At 38.8% G+C, this 20,674-nt stretch overlaps 2 protein-coding genes across 2 annotated transcripts; one reads left to right on the top strand and one right to left on the bottom strand.

The window, feature by feature from the left end:
• Positions 1-6,593: 6,593 nt before the first annotated feature.
• On the bottom strand, positions 6,594-14,889 carry med21 (mediator complex subunit 21). Its single transcript, XM_080886933.1, has 4 exons — positions 14,793-14,889; positions 13,380-13,494; positions 10,514-10,614; positions 6,594-8,822 (listed from the first exon to the last, which is right to left on the bottom strand). The coding sequence occupies exons 1-4, from the start codon at positions 14,874-14,876 to the stop codon at positions 8,643-8,645; spliced, it is 480 nt and encodes a 159-aa protein (XP_080743059.1). The 5' UTR covers positions 14,877-14,889; the 3' UTR covers positions 6,594-8,642.
• Positions 14,890-15,027: 138 nt separating this feature from the next.
• On the top strand, positions 15,028-20,382 carry fgfr1op2 (FGFR1 oncogene partner 2). Its single transcript, XM_080886932.1, has 6 exons — positions 15,028-15,167; positions 17,738-17,874; positions 18,051-18,168; positions 18,293-18,435; positions 18,518-18,631; positions 19,918-20,382. Exons 1-6 carry the CDS (start codon positions 15,143-15,145, stop codon positions 20,053-20,055), a joined length of 675 nt encoding a protein of 224 aa, XP_080743058.1. The 5' UTR covers positions 15,028-15,142; the 3' UTR covers positions 20,056-20,382.
• The last annotated feature ends 292 nt before the right edge of the window (positions 20,383-20,674 follow it).

Below are 20,674 nucleotides of genomic sequence, written 5' to 3'. Positions count from 1 at the left end.
CCTCAGGCTACTTTTTCATATCTAATACTGTGACAGTGAGTATCTACCAAGCTTTCCCAACTCATATCATCTGCTAATATGCTGCCTGTGACAGAGTTACCTTTATGGCATGTTGCTCAAACTTTAAAATTTAAGAATGCAGGAAGGATTTCTCAACATCAAATCTAGTATTGTTTAGCCACTACTTCAAAGAGGATATATTATTTAAACCTCCGAAACTCTGACTCCATACCCATCCACTGGTCTGGATTGGAGTCAGAGAGGTTTAAATAACACATAAATAACATATATTCATATAAAATGTGAAGGTGGACATAAGTTTTGTACGTTTAACTGTATTTTTTAGTTTTACAGCTTTTCCTGCTGATAAAGACCTCTCCCATGGCCATTCATACTACACCAGAGTAATTAAGTAATAGACAAAAAAAAGTTTTTCATTATAGAAACTGGGAAACACTATTTAAATTTTACTTCTTTTTCTTAAATTATGATGTCTCAGGGATTACATGTGTAGTTTACACTGACAGAAAGTAGAGTGTGGTCCAGCCCATTTAAAATCAAAGAAGGCTGTACGTGGCCCACAAACTAAAAAGAGTTTGACATCCTTGAATTAAGTCATTTCAGCCATTCTTGCCATGTGTCATGTGCCATAGATACCAGTGTAATATTACTGGTAATTACCGTAGCTCATATTGTCCACTTTATCAGCCAAAGCAGTTTATTAGTGTAACTGCAGCAACAGCACACTTTATAGAAAAAGCAGGCGTTACCAACACTGGCTTTACTGTTTCAAACCCTTGCGTGTTGTAAAAGTGACAATGTACATTCATGCCAAGGGTTCAGCTCTGGAACAGATCCCAAGCAGTGTAGCCTTAAGTCCAGATGAAAGAGCTTGAAAACGTTCAACTACTTGGGAAGAGTTTTCTCTACAAAGCCCTCATGTGGGTGGAATGAAAAGCTCAGGCAGCAAAAGAAACATACATGCACGTGAGGCTGAGGCCACTAGTAGTTTAAACATAATCAGAGACAAATGATCATGCTAAAGAGCACAAGAAAGGAAAAAAGAAGAAAGAAGTTTGATTTTCCCCCAGCGAAATTCATAGAATATAAAAAAAAACAAACACAAAAACAACAGACTGTGAACATATTATGTAACAAAGGAAGTAAGGAAGGAAGAAGAAGAAGGGGGGTCGTGTATATCATCAAAACATTTCAGCAGTTCGCTATCAGAAAAGGTATGAATGGGCTTGATTAGCTCACAAGGAGATAAAACAGCCCTGCAGGCAAAAGATAGGACCCGTGTTTCGTCTAGTCACTGGTCTTTTTCCCGTTATGGCCCCGCGATCCCACAACAACAAGACATTTCCTGACTTCTGAGAAAAGTCCTGAATCACTGCTGCAAACTGGGAGGAAAACTGGATCAGTAGCAAACAATGGCTTCTGCGTTAGCGAGGTCTGTGCTGATGTACCTGCACCACAGCACACGCTGGGAGCTCAGCAACTCTGAACAAGCACACTTACACTTGTGCATTCACGTGGGCAAGATGTGGTGCAACTTTTTTAAGGTTTCCATCAGCTATGACTGGACCTCTGTGTACTCTACCTGCAAGCACACTTTTCTTCATAAAGAAGTGGATACCACACCACCTCAGCAACTACTACAAACTACTACATTAGAGGTCACTCACTCTGGGACAAGTTTATTTCTCTGTGACTGCAGCTAATATTTCAGTTACTGACTAGATTTATGATTTTGACTGCTGATTAGGCACCGGCTAATGGCTGGGCCTTACTTAATAAGACTGGACTTAAAAGAAAGTGCATGAATTATAGACATATACCTCCCTATCCCCACCATTAGACGACTTTATTGACACGATAAGAGCACTCTGGAGAAAAAGGATACCGTATTAGCTAACCCAAAGTGTAGGTTATCACGGAGCTATCGTTTAAATGCATAAACAGGAAGGGGGTCACATCCTCTGCATGTAGTCAAAATGTCCATCCAAATATTGTGAAATAAAAAAAAAAAAAAAAATTGCTATACTACAACTATGCACCACTGCCTTAAATAATCAACAGATTTATAACCATAAGTATTAAGTAAACAAATGACCAGTAATATTATGAGCTGGTGTAGTATTTCATATCTGCAGGTGGTTTGTTCAAGTGGTGTTGCAATAACCCAGCAGAAGCTGTTGCTCATTTGCTGTGGGCTTGTATGTATACCACTGTCTACTAGGGCTGCCACAAACGATTATTTTGATAGTCGACTAGTCACCGATTATTTTTGCGATTAGTCGACTAATCAGATCATCATCCATTGGACGTACAGCTTATTGCACCAGCAGCATCTGGTCTTATATAACTATCATTAGCTTACAGCTTGAAGTGTTTGTGCTAACTAAAAATAAAGACAAGATGGTAGTTTATTAATTTTTAATGAAATTTGCAGATTGTTTCGGTGAAGTTTAATAAACTCCTTGCTTTCTAAAATATAACAGGACACCGGAGTATATTCTCCAGCGTCTCACACTTCTGATAATCAGCTGTCTGCTTGACAGTTTTAGCTGTGCAAAAACTATAACTTTAATCTCAGCCAAACCGATTTACTCAGGAACAAATAAAATACTAAAGAAAGCCAAACAATAACATTTTTAAGTTATCTAAGTGACTTATATATATGTTTAACCTGACTAGCGGAAGACGGCGGTGGGTTTGAAAACGATTTGCCGGGGGAGTCCGGTGTTCTCACGGCTCTAGTTAGCCTTGCCCCCGCCTAGCTAACGAGCTAGTGGGTAACAGACGTCGAAAACGTCGGAGCGCTTTTGAAAATATGTGGTGTCTTGATAAACTGAGCAGATATTTGAGGTTTACACAGCTACATTCTCGCCTGAAAATATGTTAAACGTTTATTTTGTGACCCAGAAAGAATAATAAGAGTAAAGTTAAAACTAACTAGCTGCCGCCATTGTTGACAACTGCGCTGGGCTGCGCTATGAATTCTGGGACACAGCTTCTTCTTCTTCGGGGTTTAACGGCAGCTGGCATCCTTGGACATGCAGTGCTGCCATCTTCTGTTTCAGTCCGTTATTACACTCTTAAATCCTACTACTCATTCCTGCGTCCTTTGTGATCTTACAAAGCTTCAAACGATGCGTCGACTATTAAATTAGTCGTCGACGATTTTAATAGTCGACATAATCGTGACTAGTCGACTAATCGTGGCAGCCCTACTGTCTACTATGCAGTCTCTCCATTTCATTATTTTGAAATATAGAAGAGTTTGCCCCCACCCCTCCTCCAAAGTTATGTGGCCTTGAGTTGTGTATTTTATATAAATTATATGTTTGCATATTTTTTTAAAGGAGACAACATGGGTCATGACTACTGCCGTGCAGACATCTATCCTGAGTCTCCCATAAAGTTTTCACAGGATAAGTATTTAGGGCTCAATGAAATACAGAGCCATATACAGAGCTTCAATATGCACAGCTAATGGTCACTCTTAACCAGCTAGCTTGGGTCATTCCCATCTCATTCCCATTTCCATTCTGCAATCAGACAGACATCAGTGACGGCAGTCCTTGTTCAGCCTGAGAGAACCGATTTGAGCTGGAGCATCACGCTAACCAGAACCTGAAGCAGGCGGAGAGCTGATTCGTTTGCCAGCAGACCAAGTTCACTGCTGAGAGAAGAGAGCAGACCGAGGACCGCTGCTTGCTGCGGTTCAGAAAGTGAAGGTGCAGCTCACCTATGACGCGCTCAGTTGAAAGACAGCTGACTATTTCTTTAGTGCTCATTGTCACAAAGTAACATAGTATTATTTTATGTATTTTAGACAGTTGCTTTTGCACACATAAACACCAGTGTGTACGAGGAGCAGGAGTTTCACTGTATGTTCGACTAAAGTCATTAGAGAGGGACATGAACTTACAGTAAATTGGCTTCTACACATACGTTACCATGCAGACTAAGATAAATGGGTTATACAAAAGAGCTTGTTTGCTATCCATCTATAATAATAATAATAATAATGATAATAATAATAATAATAATAATTATTATTATTATTATTATTATTATTATCATTATTATTATTATTATTATTATGCTTAAAATAAAGATTGTGCATTCTTAATTTGTTCTTGGCTGGGAATATCATGGTTTCATGACTAATGTGCTGACAGAAAAAGCACCAATATTAGTTAGAGCCTGCATGCTATTGGAATAGAGCAGAACTAATCCAGGATGACATGGTGTTAGGTTTAAATTATCTTGATGACAGTCAAATAGTATATTCAGTTCTTTCATTTAGTTTGATTGCGCTGTTATTTTTTTATCCATCTTAGAAGAAGAAATGTTCACAACCTAAACTGGATAACCTGGATTATCCACATAGAAAGGAAATGAGTGGAATGATGTGCTTTTCGTAATATGTGAAAAGAGACTCAGAATTTCCCCTCATGGAGTTTTTTTTTTCCTGGTTTTCCAAACAAGGTGGAAAAAGAGGCATCATTTAAACTGTTACATCATAACTGAGCCAGCCAGGCCTTAGCTCTGCCTAAAGGGGATTCAGTTGGCTTGAAGATAACCAGATCCACCCCACAGCTAAACAAACACGGCTGCGCAACTCAGGCACTTATAAGGAAGGCATTACCAACTCGGGCTTGCTATTTAGAAACTTAAGAATGCAGCCTAAAACAGCCCACTAGAACTGAAATACACCAGTGGCTCCAGTAAAGCATTTGGTCCCAATGAAAGCGTCCAACCATAGGAACATTATTTTTAGCCAGTTCTAATGAGGATTTCCAGTCTATCAAGCAGCCATAATTATCAGAAAATAATGAAGATTTCTGTCAAACAAGCTAACACAGACTCATTTCCTTTACGGTTCACAGGCTGTTCTTGGGTCACCAGCAATGGCAACATCTATTCATTTTACACAAATCAAGTAATACATAATATATACATAGCTTCTTACACTTAAAATAAAGTGTTACTGGCAGCTGCCAGATTGTTTGACCACACTTTCAAGTACTAAAAACCTCCAACAGAACAACATGAATGATTTTTAGTTAGTAAGAAATGATTTCTCAATGGAATTCTGAGATCTGTGGATCAGTTTGAGACTATCTGCACGAGAAGAAGCCAGTGTCATACAAGCAGGCAAGCTATAACCCCGGATGCACCACTGAACTTTAAAATCCAGCCTGCTGCAGGTGTTTCTGGAGAAATACTTTACTTTGAATAGAAAGAAGAATCAGGACAGATGAAGCTCAGTGTACCCGTTAACCACTGATTTCTCAGTTTTGTGTGAAAAATTCTTCAGTTTCACACACTCCACCCTTAAAGCACTCGGAGTGAGTGGACAGGAAACCCTTTTCCTCCTGAATGAAAGGACTCAGTCATGAATCAACACACAAATGTGTGCTTACGCACAGAGAAACTGTGAAAGCATATGTTCCCCTGAACAGTTAGTTTATTTTAAGCTAAACAGCCAAGTGTGTGTTAAAAACTCAATAAATGATTCCTGAAGTATATTAACAACTTAACAAAAGGACATTTATCTCAAATACATTCTGAAATCCAATCCACCAGAGAGAGCAGTCAGTTCATATTAGAAGTGAACAAAATATATGGCAAAAAATGGCACAGCTGTTAAGCTTTTCACCCTTTATATGTGGCGATTGACCAGTTACCGGTATGTACACATGCACATGTTTGCCTTAGCTAATGTTTCCCGGCTCACCTACACTGACGCCACCCTGTCGGACCTCAGCTACCATAGGTCCGCCACTGCTGCATGCCTCACACTAGGGAGAATATTCACCGCTTCTTTCTTGTAGTTAGCTTGTTTGACGCTATACTGTGCGAGCTACCTATTTGCTACATTCCCTTTGCGTGTCTGTGTGGCAGGTTCAACTATATTAATAAATTCAATTCGGACAGGATAAAAAATGGACAGTATTTTTTTAAATAAATCTTTTTCACTTACCTCCGTGTCCTGCTCCAGAGTCAATTATTGGCGTGCCGCCAGGCCACGACCCAAATGAAGAAATGAAATGTCTTATATCGTTTCTGCCTAATTTTTTAGGCAGTTGGAAGCTAGAGGCTCTGGTTATAGGCTACCCCTTAGAGGAACCTTAGAGGCTGCACAGTAAACATCACCGCTATTGACCCCAAATCATAACAAAAGACCTCTGACGGCAAAAATACCCCACGCCGAAATAATTTGAAAATATTTTACTGTCTGTACATGTGGCAACCGACCCCCCAAAAACACACTGTTCCCTTCGGTCCTTTATGGCTACAAAATATGAAATAAGCTCCGCTGCTTCCTGAGACCGTCGGGCTCGTCAGACGTTCCGACAACGCAACGGCGTAGCGCCTGAATGACGCTAACGCCGACCAATCAACGATGACTAAAAGAATCCGTGTTTTCTTCTGCCCAATAAAACGTGACCTCTACATAAGGGTGATAGATTGGCCAATAAGAGCATCCAAGCCGCCCTGCAAGAGTCGGGGACGGGTCCAGCTAGCAAGCGTTTGCAGCGATGAAAGAATTTCCAGCAGTTGGAGGCTTTGATACATAATTTTATTGGTTGTGCTTAACGCAAATTCTTACTAAAATAGCTTTTATTATTCTGATAATTTGCAAGTATTAAATGGTATTTTATTGCAAAATGTTCTTCACACATAATTATGAAATACCGTATGAATGAGAGGGTATGTAAAGCCAATAAAAGGTCACATTGGTGATCAATACACAAGCATCAGGTTTCTAATTGTTGACTAAATGAAAAAGCTGCAGGAGTTAGTTATACTGAAATGTTACTGCTATTCAAAATATAAGTAGAACTAATCGAAACCACACGGATATTTTATTGGACAACGTTTATCTAGTGGCAATAAACCAGATAGAACGTAATAAAGTATGATAAGATAAAAGTCACACAGTCCACATTTATAGCACTTTCTATTAAGGCACAATCTGAGACTTTTGCCATAGCAGTTTGAGATGATAACAGCTTGTCTGCCTACAAACCCTTTAAAAAGTGCTCATTGTTTAAACTAGAAACCGAAATAAATGTGTCCGCATTCCAACATTGTTACAGTAGAGCCCTTCAAAAAGGAACGGACTTGTTTCCTTAATAATCCCATCAGTGGTGCTTAGAAATGTCTTCATCCTATCTGGACTCTTTCATTTCCTTGTAGATTGTCCTATAGACCTTTGGGATAAACAAAGAACATTAAAGGGAGAAGCTACACTAATCACATGTGAATGAAAACGCAGATAACAAAATTTGAGCACAGACAAAGTTTTGTTGACCAAACCAGGGCAGGTGAAGATTTGCTGTCATAAATCTCCTCGTTCGGGCGGGTTAAGTGCTTTTACTGTTAGGACCATGATGTCAACATGCAGACAGGCGGGTGGGTCCCGCTAACACGTCTGGGTGTGGTGGCCAGCAGACAAGGCTGTTTTTATATTTCTCACATCAATGGGGCCCACTGAGCTGTGACACAGCACCTATATTTAGATTTGGGCTATAAAGTCTCTGGCCTGCAGCCTGGGTTTCACAAAGTTCAGTCTGAAATGGATTCAGCCAATATGAAAGCATTTGTTTTGCAAAAATCAAGATTGCACTGCATGACTTGTGAAAATATTTTAGTTGCAAATGTGACAAAGGTGATTTTTGCTCTTTAGGTTTTTTTTAAATATGATGTATCAGACTAACTAGGAGTTAGAACAGAACACACGCATATACATAACTTTCTGTAATGTGAAATTTTCATGCCTTTTACTGAAACGTTTCAAACCGTCGATAGAACCAGATTATGGAGTTGTTTTTTCCCCTCCTTTAAAATTTTTTTTCCTTTCACTATTGTTTTTGTCAAAACACATTATGAAATATACAAGAGCCACAGCTTAGTTCCTCAAAGCTGTGTCCATCAGAATTTCCTTTAAAGGTCACATGAACTGAAATGTGGTCATTCTTTAATTGTACCGGTAATCGTTTCCTGGTAAAGGCTCGCAGTACGTCATGTCAGTTTCTGCTAGTGTATCAGTTCCAATGAAAAAAATGAAACTGATGCAATGCCACAAACAAACTCCAACAATTAACATCACCCACATGGTTCGTGTACAAAACGCTTGTGGTAACAGTTTGCAAATTATATAAAAAAGGAATATTATTAACACTTATGTGGCTGTCCACGGTTTATTTAAAAAAGAAAATACCTCAGAGAGATGAGCTATCAATATCTACAAAATCTGACATAAATATATAACATATAGTGTACATAAATCACATAACACCTGTCAGATTGGTCTCCTCAGGCCCACAAAAGTTGTTTTTGTTTTTTTAAAATAAAAATTTCAGGAAAAAAAAGATCCGTGTGCATGTAAAGACACCATCCTTCATCCTTCTTTAGCTGAGCTGCAGAAAACAAACAAAAAACATAAAGATGACCTCATCCACACAGAACCGCTTCAGCATCTACATGTTCACACATTTGACATGTGAACACACACCATGTTTGGCAGTTTCAACGATGGCCTATTGTGGCTGAAGGCAAAGAAAATAAAAATAGCTGAAAAGACTGAAAATTGTCCAGAATCATATTATGCATTCCTCGGGTCAGGATTCAGCCGGTGATGGCTGGCTGGGTGCCCCGTTGCGGGTGCGGAGCTGAGATTGGGCAATGTCAGCCAGTGCACTCTGGATCTTCTCCAGGAGCATATCGCCGCGGTAAACCACCTCTTCTAGCCGAGCTGCTGCCTCATGGTTCTCCTCCTCCAGCTGCCGCAGACTGGCCGCCTGATGAGAGGTCACAGTCAGTCAGATTTAATGAAAACAGCTTTGGTGTTTTTATTTTCCCTTTTGTGGAGCGTCAAATAACTGATAACAACTGAGTGAAGGTTTCCTTTAATTGTGTATAACTTGGGAGCATCAGATCTCACAATAACTGACTGAATAATAAAAGAATTCCCACCTGGTACACCCAATATCCCCACACAACGCAGGTGGTGTGTGTGAGCAACTTTTAAATAGTTGATGAGAACCACTTTGTACAAGTTTTGTTTCACGGTTCAAAAGCTGCCATCAGACTGTGACGAGATTCCATGCATGATTCGCAATGTGTGCAGAAAGTCTCCTGAGACGTGGTCTTACAGCTGATCATTTCTAACAGCTTTGTATGACAGATGTCTTTTTACTTTATATCTAAAACCAGTTGCGTGTATTGTCGGCCCTCAGAGAGCTACAGGGAAACTAGAACTTCTGGGCTGTGCAAGTCTCATTCACAAAATTCCACTGACATCTGACAGCACTAATATCTAAAAAAAATGCTGCCCTGTGGTCCGCATGAAGATAGAAGTATCCTTGCACAAAGAACCAACACCACTGATTATACAATATTGCTCGGCTGTTTTTCAGAAAGACTGACGACTACTGCTCCGACTTATAAAAAGCTAGAAATGACATGAGCTGCCTGTAAGGATGGCTTACTTTCTTATAACATTACCTAGAGATAAATATCATACTTGTTTGAGAAAGAGCAGCACCTACTCGGCTCAGAAAAGGCATTTGGAGCTTGTAATGACATTAAGCATGATTGGTCCATGCAGATTAAAAGCAATGAAAGTTTGTTTTTTGTTTCTTAAATACCTAATTTTCCAGCAATATATACAATTATTAGTCACGTCATCAGCAAAAATGTGCATACTGCCAAGATCCATGAATCTTTTAGAGAAATCATTTAACAACAATGCTGGTGATTTTCCTTTGGCTCAAACTAAAACTTCCTCTATGCAGGGAAACTCCCCCCTTCCCTGTGTACTCAGAGTCTAAGTTTCCCAAACATTACCAATTTGGCAGTTTTAACTGGTTTAAGTGAGCTTTACCATTTACTTAATGGATGTTCCTCAAAATAATCTCGTTATCGGAACACTCCAGCCGTGGTGTTTATCGTTCCTCTCTTGAGTGAAGGCCATAAAATATTAAAAGAGATGTTTTTGCTTTTTTGTCTACTGATAAAAGTCTCTGGAAACAGATCAAAAAGTTAGCAAGTTTTCCAAGTACCACTAATGTCATTCAAAGATATTTGTGTTACAAATGCTCACTGGCAGTACTGTGTATTGCACTCAAATATGCTTGCTGGGAAACATCCTATTCTCAATTTTCTGTTCTTTAATCTATTCTAGTCTAATCTAATAGCAGAAAGCAGTGCACAGGAAAGTGACACTTGATGCCATGTATCTTTCTATTTACGGGAGAGAGATCAACACAAGAATGACTGTTGTTGTCTTTAACATATTTCACTATAGACTATAAACAGTTTGCTTACACACAAAACACACTTCCCTCTGCTGACTGATAGCTAGACATACTAACAGTGCTCCTCTACTTGAATTAGTTTTTTTTTTTTATGTCCGGGAAAATAGAATTAATACATTGAAATACATATATACACATGTGAAATAGTCGGTGATACTTATGAATGTGCTGACCTGCAGAGCTGCTGTGGACTCCTCACTGGGCAGCGAGTCTATGAGTACATCCACATCTTTGGCTGTTCGGGCTATAAGGGCTGCAAACAGCTGGGCATACTCTAAACAGAGATCACGAAAAACAAAACACAGGTGAATGATCCTGCATATCATTAAAATAAAATAAAAAAAAAAAAATATATATATATATATATATATATATATATATATATATATATATATATATATATATATATATATATATATATATATATATATATATATATATATAAATAAAAATAACAGAACACAAACACACACTCTACGTGCTGTTGAACCACAGAAAGTACCCCCTCCCCCCCCTTTTTTATAAGAGAAAAATCATTATGTACCATAATATTCAGAGTGAAAAGATAAAATGTCACTAAATATTGAGTAAAATGTAAAGTGGTGAAACTAAATCATTTGAGTTGTAGAGAGACACTCATCATGAATGATATGTAGGTGTAGTGATGGAGACCCGGTGTTGTATGATCAGGGGGGAGTACTGTACAAAACACCAATGTGGACATTTTCATTCCTGTTTCAGACAAATTTTTTCAAACTAACAAGCTGTTCCACATTATGTAAGCCAGTCTGTACTGCATTTATGTCAGTTTGCATAAGATTTTGTCCGTGTAGCCTAGGGCTGCCATGATTAGTCGACTAGTCATGATTACGTCGACTATCAAAATCGTCGACAACTAATTTAATAGTCGCGCGTCGTTTGAAGCTTTGTAAGATCCCAAAAGACGCGGGAATAAGTAGTAGCATTTAAGAGTGTAATAACAGACTGAAACAGAAGATGGCAGCACTGCATGTACAAGGATGCCAGCTGCCGTTAAACCCCGAAGAAGAAGAAGTAGTGTCCGGTATCGTAGCCGAGTCCAAATTCAGGAACTGCATCCTACTGTGCCCCCATTTGTAGGCCGATTACGTTACAGTGATACGACGAAGACTGTCCGAATTCGAAGACTCCGACAAATGCGGCCGACAAATGCGCCCTTCATTTCCCCAGATTTGAAGGATGGGTCAGGTGTATACTTCGTGGCCCAACCTATCCCAGAATTCATAGCTGTTGCTCAGCTTCCAACAATGGCAACAGCTAGTTAGTGTTAATATTACTCTTATTATTTTTTCTGGGTCACAAAATAAACGTTTAACATATTTTCAGACGAGACTGTAACTGTATCAACCTCAAATATCTGCTCAGTTTATCAAGACACCACATATTTTTAAAAGCGCTCCAACGTTTTCAGAGACGTCTGTTACCCACCAGCTCGATAGCTAGCCAGGGTTCAAGGCTCACTAGAGCCGGTGAGAACACCGGACTCCCAGCAAATCGTTTTCAAATCCACCGCCGTCTTTCGCTACTCAGGTTAAACACGATATACAAGTCACTTAGAGAACTTAAAAATGTTATTGTTTGGCTTTTTTCAGTGTTTTATTTGTTCCTGAGTAAATCGGTTTGGCTGCAATTAAAGTTATAGTTTTTACAAAGCTGAATAAACGTCAAGAAGATAATTGATTATCAGAAGTGTGAGATGCTCGAGAATATACTCCGGTGTCCTGTTATATTTTAGATAGCAAGGAGCAAACGGCTGAGTTTATTAAACTTCACCAAAACAATCTGCAAATTTCATTAAAATGTAATAAACTATCATCTTGTCTTTATTTTTAGTTAGCACATACCTTACACGTTTAAAGCTGTAAGCTAATGATAGTTATATGAGAGCAGATGCATGCTGGTGCAATAAGCTGTAAGGTTTACGTCCAAAGGATGCATGATCTGATTAGTCAACTAATCGCAAAAATAATCGGTGACTAGTCGACTATCAAAATAATCGTTTGTGGCAGCCCTAGTGTAGCCTGATGAATCTGGGTATGCAACCTCTACAGACATGCTTGTGTGCAGTGCACCAAGAGATCAACAGCACATGTAGCACTGGCTGACAGTGATAATACTGGAAACTAATTTGCTGACGAGTTCACTTTAACAGGAAAGGGAGTAACAGAGGAGTTCACCACAAAGAGGAAACAGTGGCAAAAAATAATCAACAATTAAAAAAAGCAGCATGAGAAACACAGACAGTGGATACGTAGACAATTTTCAATACCGTGTTTCATTTCACTGCAAAGAAGTTATTTTTATATTATGACATATCTTTTCTGTATCAGGGTCGAAGTTGAAGGAGAAACTGAACAAATGCAAACAAGTCTAGCTCACAGACTGTTCCGCATAATTGTTATACTGCCCTCTGGTGACAGCACACAGCTATAACATGTACCAACACACAGCTATATACTGGGCTGGAAATCACCAGAGACCCTTTGATACCACATTTTTACAATATATTACTGTCATTTTCAACATTATATGATATGTTAAATATTGCAATAACATATACTACAATTTATGTCCTAAAAGTTGAACTTTATCAGTATCTGTTTTATCCAATGAGATAAAGTAATCTCACTGCAAAATGAGATTGTCAAGCATCCCCCATCACTGTTATTAAAACCTGCCACAAATGTTACTATAAAATAAGAGTCATTCTGACTGATATCAGTCTGAGGTTCAATAGGTCAAGTTGGCAATTACATGCAATCTGTTTCTGATTGCATGGGCAACAAACACATGTTGTCCATAGGGAAGTTGCACAGTGACCTCTGGTGGAGAAGCTATGCAACGTCATTGATGAGTGTTTCTCTCATCTCCTCTTGAATTTTTATTTTTTTATATTTAGTAGCTTTTAAAAAGCAGATATCAATAGAGAGACAAATAACTAATATCAACTGATATAAAAACTATGGTTAAAATTAATGTCATAGTAAAAAACACACAAACCTTCTGTTGGGTTTGCTGGCTGATCCTTGTTGATAGCTGTCTGGATGTTACTGAAAGATGCAGGAGGTGCACACTGTTGCAGGACGCCGATAGCATTACAAAACTGATCCGCAAGCTGGACACACAAAACAAAACCAGTAATAGGTTACGCTGTCGTTTAAACAAGACAATAGCTGCTGATGAGAACATAAACTTCAGGCAAAAGAAATTTAAAGAGGTTTCTTTTACCAGTTTTATCAAGGTATGTTTTTTTTTTTAAATTATAAAATATAGGTATTTAGTTTACCAGTGTCAACCATAAGGAGGCCAGAATCCAATTTTACCCACTGTGAAAATGTGAAGGCGTGCTTAAGTTTTGGACTTTTAAATGTATTTTCATAAGTTTTACAGCTTCTCCTGAAGATAAAACGTCCCCCAAATAATTAAATGAGAGAAAGTTCATTTTTTAAACCATCTACTATAGAAATCTATGCTTTTTACAATGGGGTCACATTACAAAATATATTATTACAGGACAGTCTACACAACAAGCCAAAAGAACGTTTTCTGTTATTTTTGCACATTTATTTCCTACAATTTAAGCCCAACGAGTCACACTGACAAATTTTTCTTTATTGTGCAGAAAAACTAAGAAGGACTGTTAAAACCAACATCTTTTTCTTATATTACAATGTCTCAGGGATTAAATGTATAGTTAAAGTTCTGACTGAGAGTGACAGAAAGGGGAGTGTCACTGATCGGCCCAAAGTGTGTTGTATGTAGGCCACCTAGTAAAAGGATGTTTGACATCCCTGGTCTAGAACCACCCTTAAATTATTATTATTTTGTTTGTTTGTTTGTTTTGGAAAATGGCAAATAGTTGCAGCGGGAGTTGAAAATAGTTGAAACGGGAGAAAATACGTGGAAATACAGTATGTAAGGCAAAAACAGATTTTGCAGTATTCTAGCAAGCTGGTACAACATGAAGGATCAAAATCTGACCTACTTTTCTCCATTCGTAATTCCTATAAGTTCAACATCTGTTCAAGACCACTGAAAAAAAATAAGCAAATTTGGTCCCTTGCAAGCCAAATATAAAGAAATTACCTTTGCACAGTATTGTAGTAACACTGTTTTCTTTCCAAATATATTTATTTTGTATCATTTTGTTCAATGAAGCTACTCAAAACGACGTTTTAACACTGTAACACTTCATTGTTTAAAATAACTTAGCTGGTTTGGTCGTTTAGTAACACAGGCCTTTAGCTATAATTGCTATAATGGTTAGCTACCCCGTGTTGTTGACACGTTGCTAAACTATTAGGGCCACTGGTTTGCGTTAGCTACCAACTCTAAACGACATAACGATGCATTTTATATTTTTAACACCTCCTTCTACCAAAGAATGTTTAAAATATTCAACATTTGCCTTACCGAATTGACTGCGTCTTGAAGTTGTGTTAGCCGGTCCGCCATATTGTCTGTTTCTGACGTAACTGTCGCGAGAACATAAAACATCTCGCGGTATATTCGGTATTTTGGGAACCTTGGTTGTCATAGGTTGGGTTACTTACTTTTATCATCTCACAACTGGGTTCACAGCAAATTTGAAACGCGTTAAAATCGATATTTTCATATCAGCAGAGATTATCTTCTATTTTAACGAGGAGCGGATCTTTATTAGAGCCTGTTTGTGGGTGCTTTATGAGGACTAATGTTAGCCTTTAGCTAATATTAGCTGCCAAACATCAACAGGAAGTAGCAGCGGGGTTAACGCAATTCCAATGTCTTGTACTGTGGCTTCCCCAGGTATGATCATTTTTGTTTCTTTAATTCATTATCTAAATTGAATGGCAACACTGATTTGTTATACGCACCCGTTTATAATGCGAGCATGTAAGTGGATTTGCATGAAAGCTTAACTCTGATTAGTAAGTTGGCTAATAAGTGAGCCGAGCTTGTGTATGTATGTATGTGTTGTTAAAATATGTTTTACGTTGTCAGCTAACTGAATTTGGAAAACTGAGATACTAATCCCCTTCACGTTTTATATAGCTGAGACGAATATGCTTCCAAAGTAATCATGTAAAGTGAATCTGACACCTAAAACACGTAAGGCTTGCTCCTAATAAGCGAATTAGCTGACACGGCAGCTGTAATGACGGGAAGGTCGAGGAGGAGAAAGCCTAGATTCAATGTCAATGAATGATTTTTAGCTGGTATTTCGAAGTCAGAGCTGACGCTTCAGTTGAGGTTACTTCTTGCTTTACAGATATTTTTAAAATTGTATAATACCAATATCGCGGTGTTGTTGTTTGAACAAATAAAACAGAACTAGATCAAGCATTTCTGATTTAAGTCGTGTTTAAAAAAATATTAAAGTGATCATCATATAAAAAAAGACTACTTTTATAGAAAATGACTGATGTAACCTATTGCTGCTTAACAGCAGCAATACAGGGAGTGCAGAATTATTAGGCAAATGAGTATTTTGTCCACATCATCCTCTTCATGCATGTTGTCTTACTCCAAGCTGTATAGGCTCGAAAGCCTACTACCAATTAAGCATATTAGGTGATGTGCATCTCTGTAATGAGAAGGGGTGTGGTCTAATGACATCAACACCCTATATCAGGTGTGCATAATTAATAGGCAACGTCCTTTCCTTTGGCAAAACGGGTCAAAAGAAGGACTTGACAGGCTCAGAAAAGTCAAAAATAGTGAGATATCTTGCAGAGGGATGCAGCAGTCTCAAAATTGCAAAGCTTCTGAAGCGTGATCATGAAACAATCAAGCATTTCATTCAAAATAGTCAACAGGGTCGCAAGAAGCGTGTGGAAAAACCAAGGCGCAAAATAACTGCCCATGAACTGAGAAAAGTCAAGCGTGCAGCTGCCAAGATGCCACTTGCCACCAGTTTGGCCATATTTCAGAGCTGCAACATCACTGGAGTGCCCAAAAGCACAAGGTGTGCAATACTCAGAGACATGGCCAAGGTAAGAAAGGCTGAAAGACGACCACCAGTGAACAAGACACACAAGCTGAAACGTCAAGACTGGGCCAAGAAATATCTCAAGACTGGTTTTTCTAAGGTTTTATGGACTGATGAAATGAGAGTGAGTCTTGATGGGCCAGATGGATGGGCCCGTGGCTGGATTGGTAAAGGGCAGAGAGCTCCAGTCCGACTCAGACGCCAGCAAGGTGGAGGTGGAGTACTGGTTTGGGCTGGTATCATCAAAGATGAGCTTGTGGGGCCTTTTCGGGTTGAGGATGGAGTCAAGCTCAACTCCCAGTCCTACTGCCAGTTTCTGGAAGACACCTTCTTCAAGCAGTGGTACAGGAAGAAGTCTGCATCCTTCAAGAAAAACATGATTTTCATGCAGGACAATGCTCCATCACACGCGTCCAAGTACTCCACAGCATGGCTGGCAAGAAAGGGTATAAAAGAAGAAAAACTAATGACATGGCCTCCTTGTTCACCTGATCTGAACCCCATTGAGAACCTGTGGTCCATCATCAAATGTGAGATTTACAAGGAGGGAAAACAGTACACCTCTCTGAACAGTGTCTGGGAGGCTGTGGTTGCTGCTGCACGCAATGTTGATGGTGAACAGATCAAAACACTGACAGAATCCATGGATGGCAGGCTTTTGAGTGTCCTTGCAAAGAAAGGTGGCTATATTGGTCGCTGATTTGTTTTTGTTTTGTTTTTGAATGTCAGAAATGTATATTTGTGAATGTGGAGATGTTATATTGGTTTCACTGGTAAAAATAAATAATTGAAATGGGTATATATTTGCTTTTTGTTAAGTTGCCTAATAATTATGCACAGTAATAGTCACCTGCACACACAGATATCCCCCTAAAATAGCTAAAACTAAAAACAAACTAAAAACTACTTCCAAAAACATTCAGCTTTGATATTAATGAGTTTTTTGGGTTCATTGAGAACATGGTTGTTGTTCTATAATAAAATTATTCCTCAAAAATACAACTTGCCTAATAATTCTGCACTCCCTGTAGCTTGCAAAAAGCTACTGCATCATGGTATATACATAGGTTTTTATAGGACTGTTCAGAGTTCCCAGAAAACTTTCACTTGACTGCAGCTGCTGTATCTACAGATTATAGACCAAAGTTTTTCCCCATTGTCTAACTAAGATACAAAGTCAGCCTACCTTTAAATAAAGAAGCTATTTTAATAAGATATAATTCAATAGTGTCATTCATCACTATAATGAATAGCTTGCTAATGGATAATTGCTTTAACCAAATGTAATACTTAAGGGAAGAAAAGAAGGATTGACAAGGTGGATGACTACTATGTTTGCAAGCAACCGTGTCCTAGCTCCTCTTAAGAATCACTTGTATTTCCTCAGGCATGAACTGTACCTTAGAGAAGGTCCTGGCAGATGCCAAATCATTAGTGGAAAGGCTTCGCAACCATGACAACGCTGCTGAGATGTTAATCGAACAGACGACACATCTCAACAAGCGAGTAGAGGCCATGAAACAGGTAGGGTGTCACATGAACTTGGGGAAATGTGAGGCCTAAAGCATTTGATGTAGAATCCGTGAAGTTTCATTTGAAAAGCTGGAATAACATTTTTTTAAAAAGTATTTCTAATTGTTATGATCTATCATTTTATATTTCAGACTGAAGGTTTTTGTGCTTGTTCTTTTTATTGATAGTACCAGGAAGAGATAGACGCCCTGAATGAGGTTGCACGTCATCGGCCTCGTTCCAGTCTAGTCCTGGGAATCCAGCAGGAAAACCGGCAAATTAGGGAGCTCCAGCAGGAAAACAAAGGTAGGCAGTTTCCTTCAATGTCAACTCTCAGTCAGTGCATTTTTAGTTTCGCTTTGATTTGCGGAATATAAAGCTAGAATTTGATCCTTCCTGCAAATCAAACTTGTGTTCATACTTCATGTAGAGCTGCGTACATCATTGGAAGAACACCAGTCTGCCTTAGAGCTCATCATGACCAAATACAGGGAGCAGGTGTTCAGACTTCTCATGGCCAGTAAGAGAGACGACCCCGCCATCGTTACCCAGCTGAAGGAGCAGCATACTACGGTCAGTGTCTGGTGCAAGTACTTTTAATGTATTATTCTGCAATTTTTTACTTTTCTTGTGCATTAAAAAAAAATCATTGCAGGAAATGCAAGCACACATAGACAAGATCAACGAAATGGCCTCCGTGATGAGGAAAGCCATAGAGGTGGATGAGGAGCGAATATGTGAAGATGAGGAGAGGATTAAACAGCTAGAGGTAAAAGCCGAGCAGCATTACTTCAGTTGTTCCAAAGCTTTGAGACCAGGGGAAGGTACAAAAAATCCACAGAAGTTACAAATCCACCCAAAAAAATGTCTGTTCATGTGACACAGAGGATCACAAGTGTCAAAGAAATTGACACTTGACACAAATGCCAATAAAAGTCATCAGTAGAAACTTAAATGATCAAGCCTCTGAGGGGTGGAATCAAAACTGGATCACAAGTCATAGTTAAAAAATGTTCATGTGCTCTGTTATTTATTCATTTATTTATTTAAACAGTATATTTAGTGTGAGTTTGGAGTTTAAAAATGAACTAAAGCTTCATGTTGAGTTGAGATGTCAAAGCAGATCTTAACAGGGCATTTAAATTAAAAATGAGCCTTTTTATTTACATTTCCTCCTAGCTTTGTTTTTGTCCCTTTGACCTACTTTGTTATTTAGACATCCTGCCTCTCTATTTTCAAGGTTCTTTATTTGTCACATGCATAGTTATACAAGTATAACACACAGTGAAATGTAGCCTGACACGCTCCTCGACATGTGCAAAAAAAATTGGGGGGGGGGGGGTTTAACCTATTTTCAATAGGTTAAACAGATATATAGATCTATCCATCCATCCATCCTCTACTACTTGAAATTATCCATAAATCCCATAAAAGTTAGCAATGCTAGTTAGCTAAATAGTAACATAAATCTATGTGCTTTTAGCTTTTGACAGTAAGAACCATTTGTAGTGTTTCCACATGTTAACCACCAGATGTCAACAGTGAGCTTTTAAACTCTTAAAACATCATAAACCCATATTTTATTCACAGTAGTGGAAAAAGTAGCATTTTAAGAAAAATAGTAGCTCATTTTGAACTTAATACTAGCAATAAAAAAATAAAAAAAGTTGGGATGGGGTCAACAAAAAGCTGGAAAAATGGAGGAACATTTTAGGTTAACTGGCATAAAGATTAATACTCAACATGATTGGGTATAAAAAGGCCTTTTAAAGAGGCAGAGTTTCTCAGAAGTAAAGATGTGCTGAGGTTCATCAATCTGCAAAAAATAAAAGGCATCTGCAACTTGTGGAACAATTTCAGAATAACATTTGTCAACATATAATTCTGAAGACTTTGAATATCTAATTATCTGCAGCTTAATATCTTCAAAAGATTCTGAGAATCTGGAGAGATCTCTGTGCTCAATAAAATTTGGGTTTATGGGATTTGCAAATCATTCTGTTTTTGTTTGCATTAAACACAGCACTAAGCACAGCAGATCTCTGTGTATTTCAGTTGGAGAACAATGGACTCCGAGAGCTGCTGGGAATCAGTCGGGAAGCTTTTCTGGTTCTGAAGAGAGACGACCAATCAGACAGCACGTCGCTGTCGCCACTGCTCACCAGTGCCGACGTGAGCTTACGAAAAAGTTAGAGCCCAGGGCAGCCCACCAAACCCGCCCACCTACTGCTGCCGCTGTAGGGTACAGAGTCTACAGCCTGTTACCACGTGACCACTTCAGATGATGAGTCTCCTGGTGCATTTAGAACATCGCTGCTCCAGACCTGCATCCCTGTCTGATGATTCGGGCAACAAGCAGCGAGCCAACCACCTCCCTTTATTCTTTTTCTTGTTTCTTGGTACTGCTGTAACGTTTTGTTCATTTTGGCAGCATGCACAAGCCCACAGTGCCTGCAACATTTTAAGGTGTAAATGAGTAAATGAAGGGCTTGAGTTCAAATAAATCTATAAGCAAGAAAATTTGTCTGTAGAGTTTGTGTCACCTTCCAAATGTCACACGTTTCTTGTTCTGTTTTGGTTGCTCCTGCAGATACACAACTTCTCACTTTCACTACTCGTGTCAGTAAAAGTGGTTTCTATTCCCACCAATATTGTCACTGGCGGGAATAGAAACCATATCCACAGAGGATCTGCTCCAAAGGGTGAGGTGCATCTGCTGCTAGCTGTGGAATAGAAAATTTCAACACTGTCAAACCACAGTGTAGTTATACTCCACTGAAAGGCTTGTAAACAAGTGCTTCATTGTTTCACT

Source organism: Rhamphochromis sp. 'chilingali', assembly GCF_963969265.1.
Source record: "Rhamphochromis sp. 'chilingali' genome assembly, chromosome: 7".
Taxonomy (NCBI): Eukaryota; Metazoa; Chordata; class Actinopteri; order Cichliformes; family Cichlidae; genus Rhamphochromis; species Rhamphochromis sp. 'chilingali'.
Note: the sequence above shows the minus strand (reverse complement) of the source record. Positions and strands in the feature narration are given on the sequence as shown.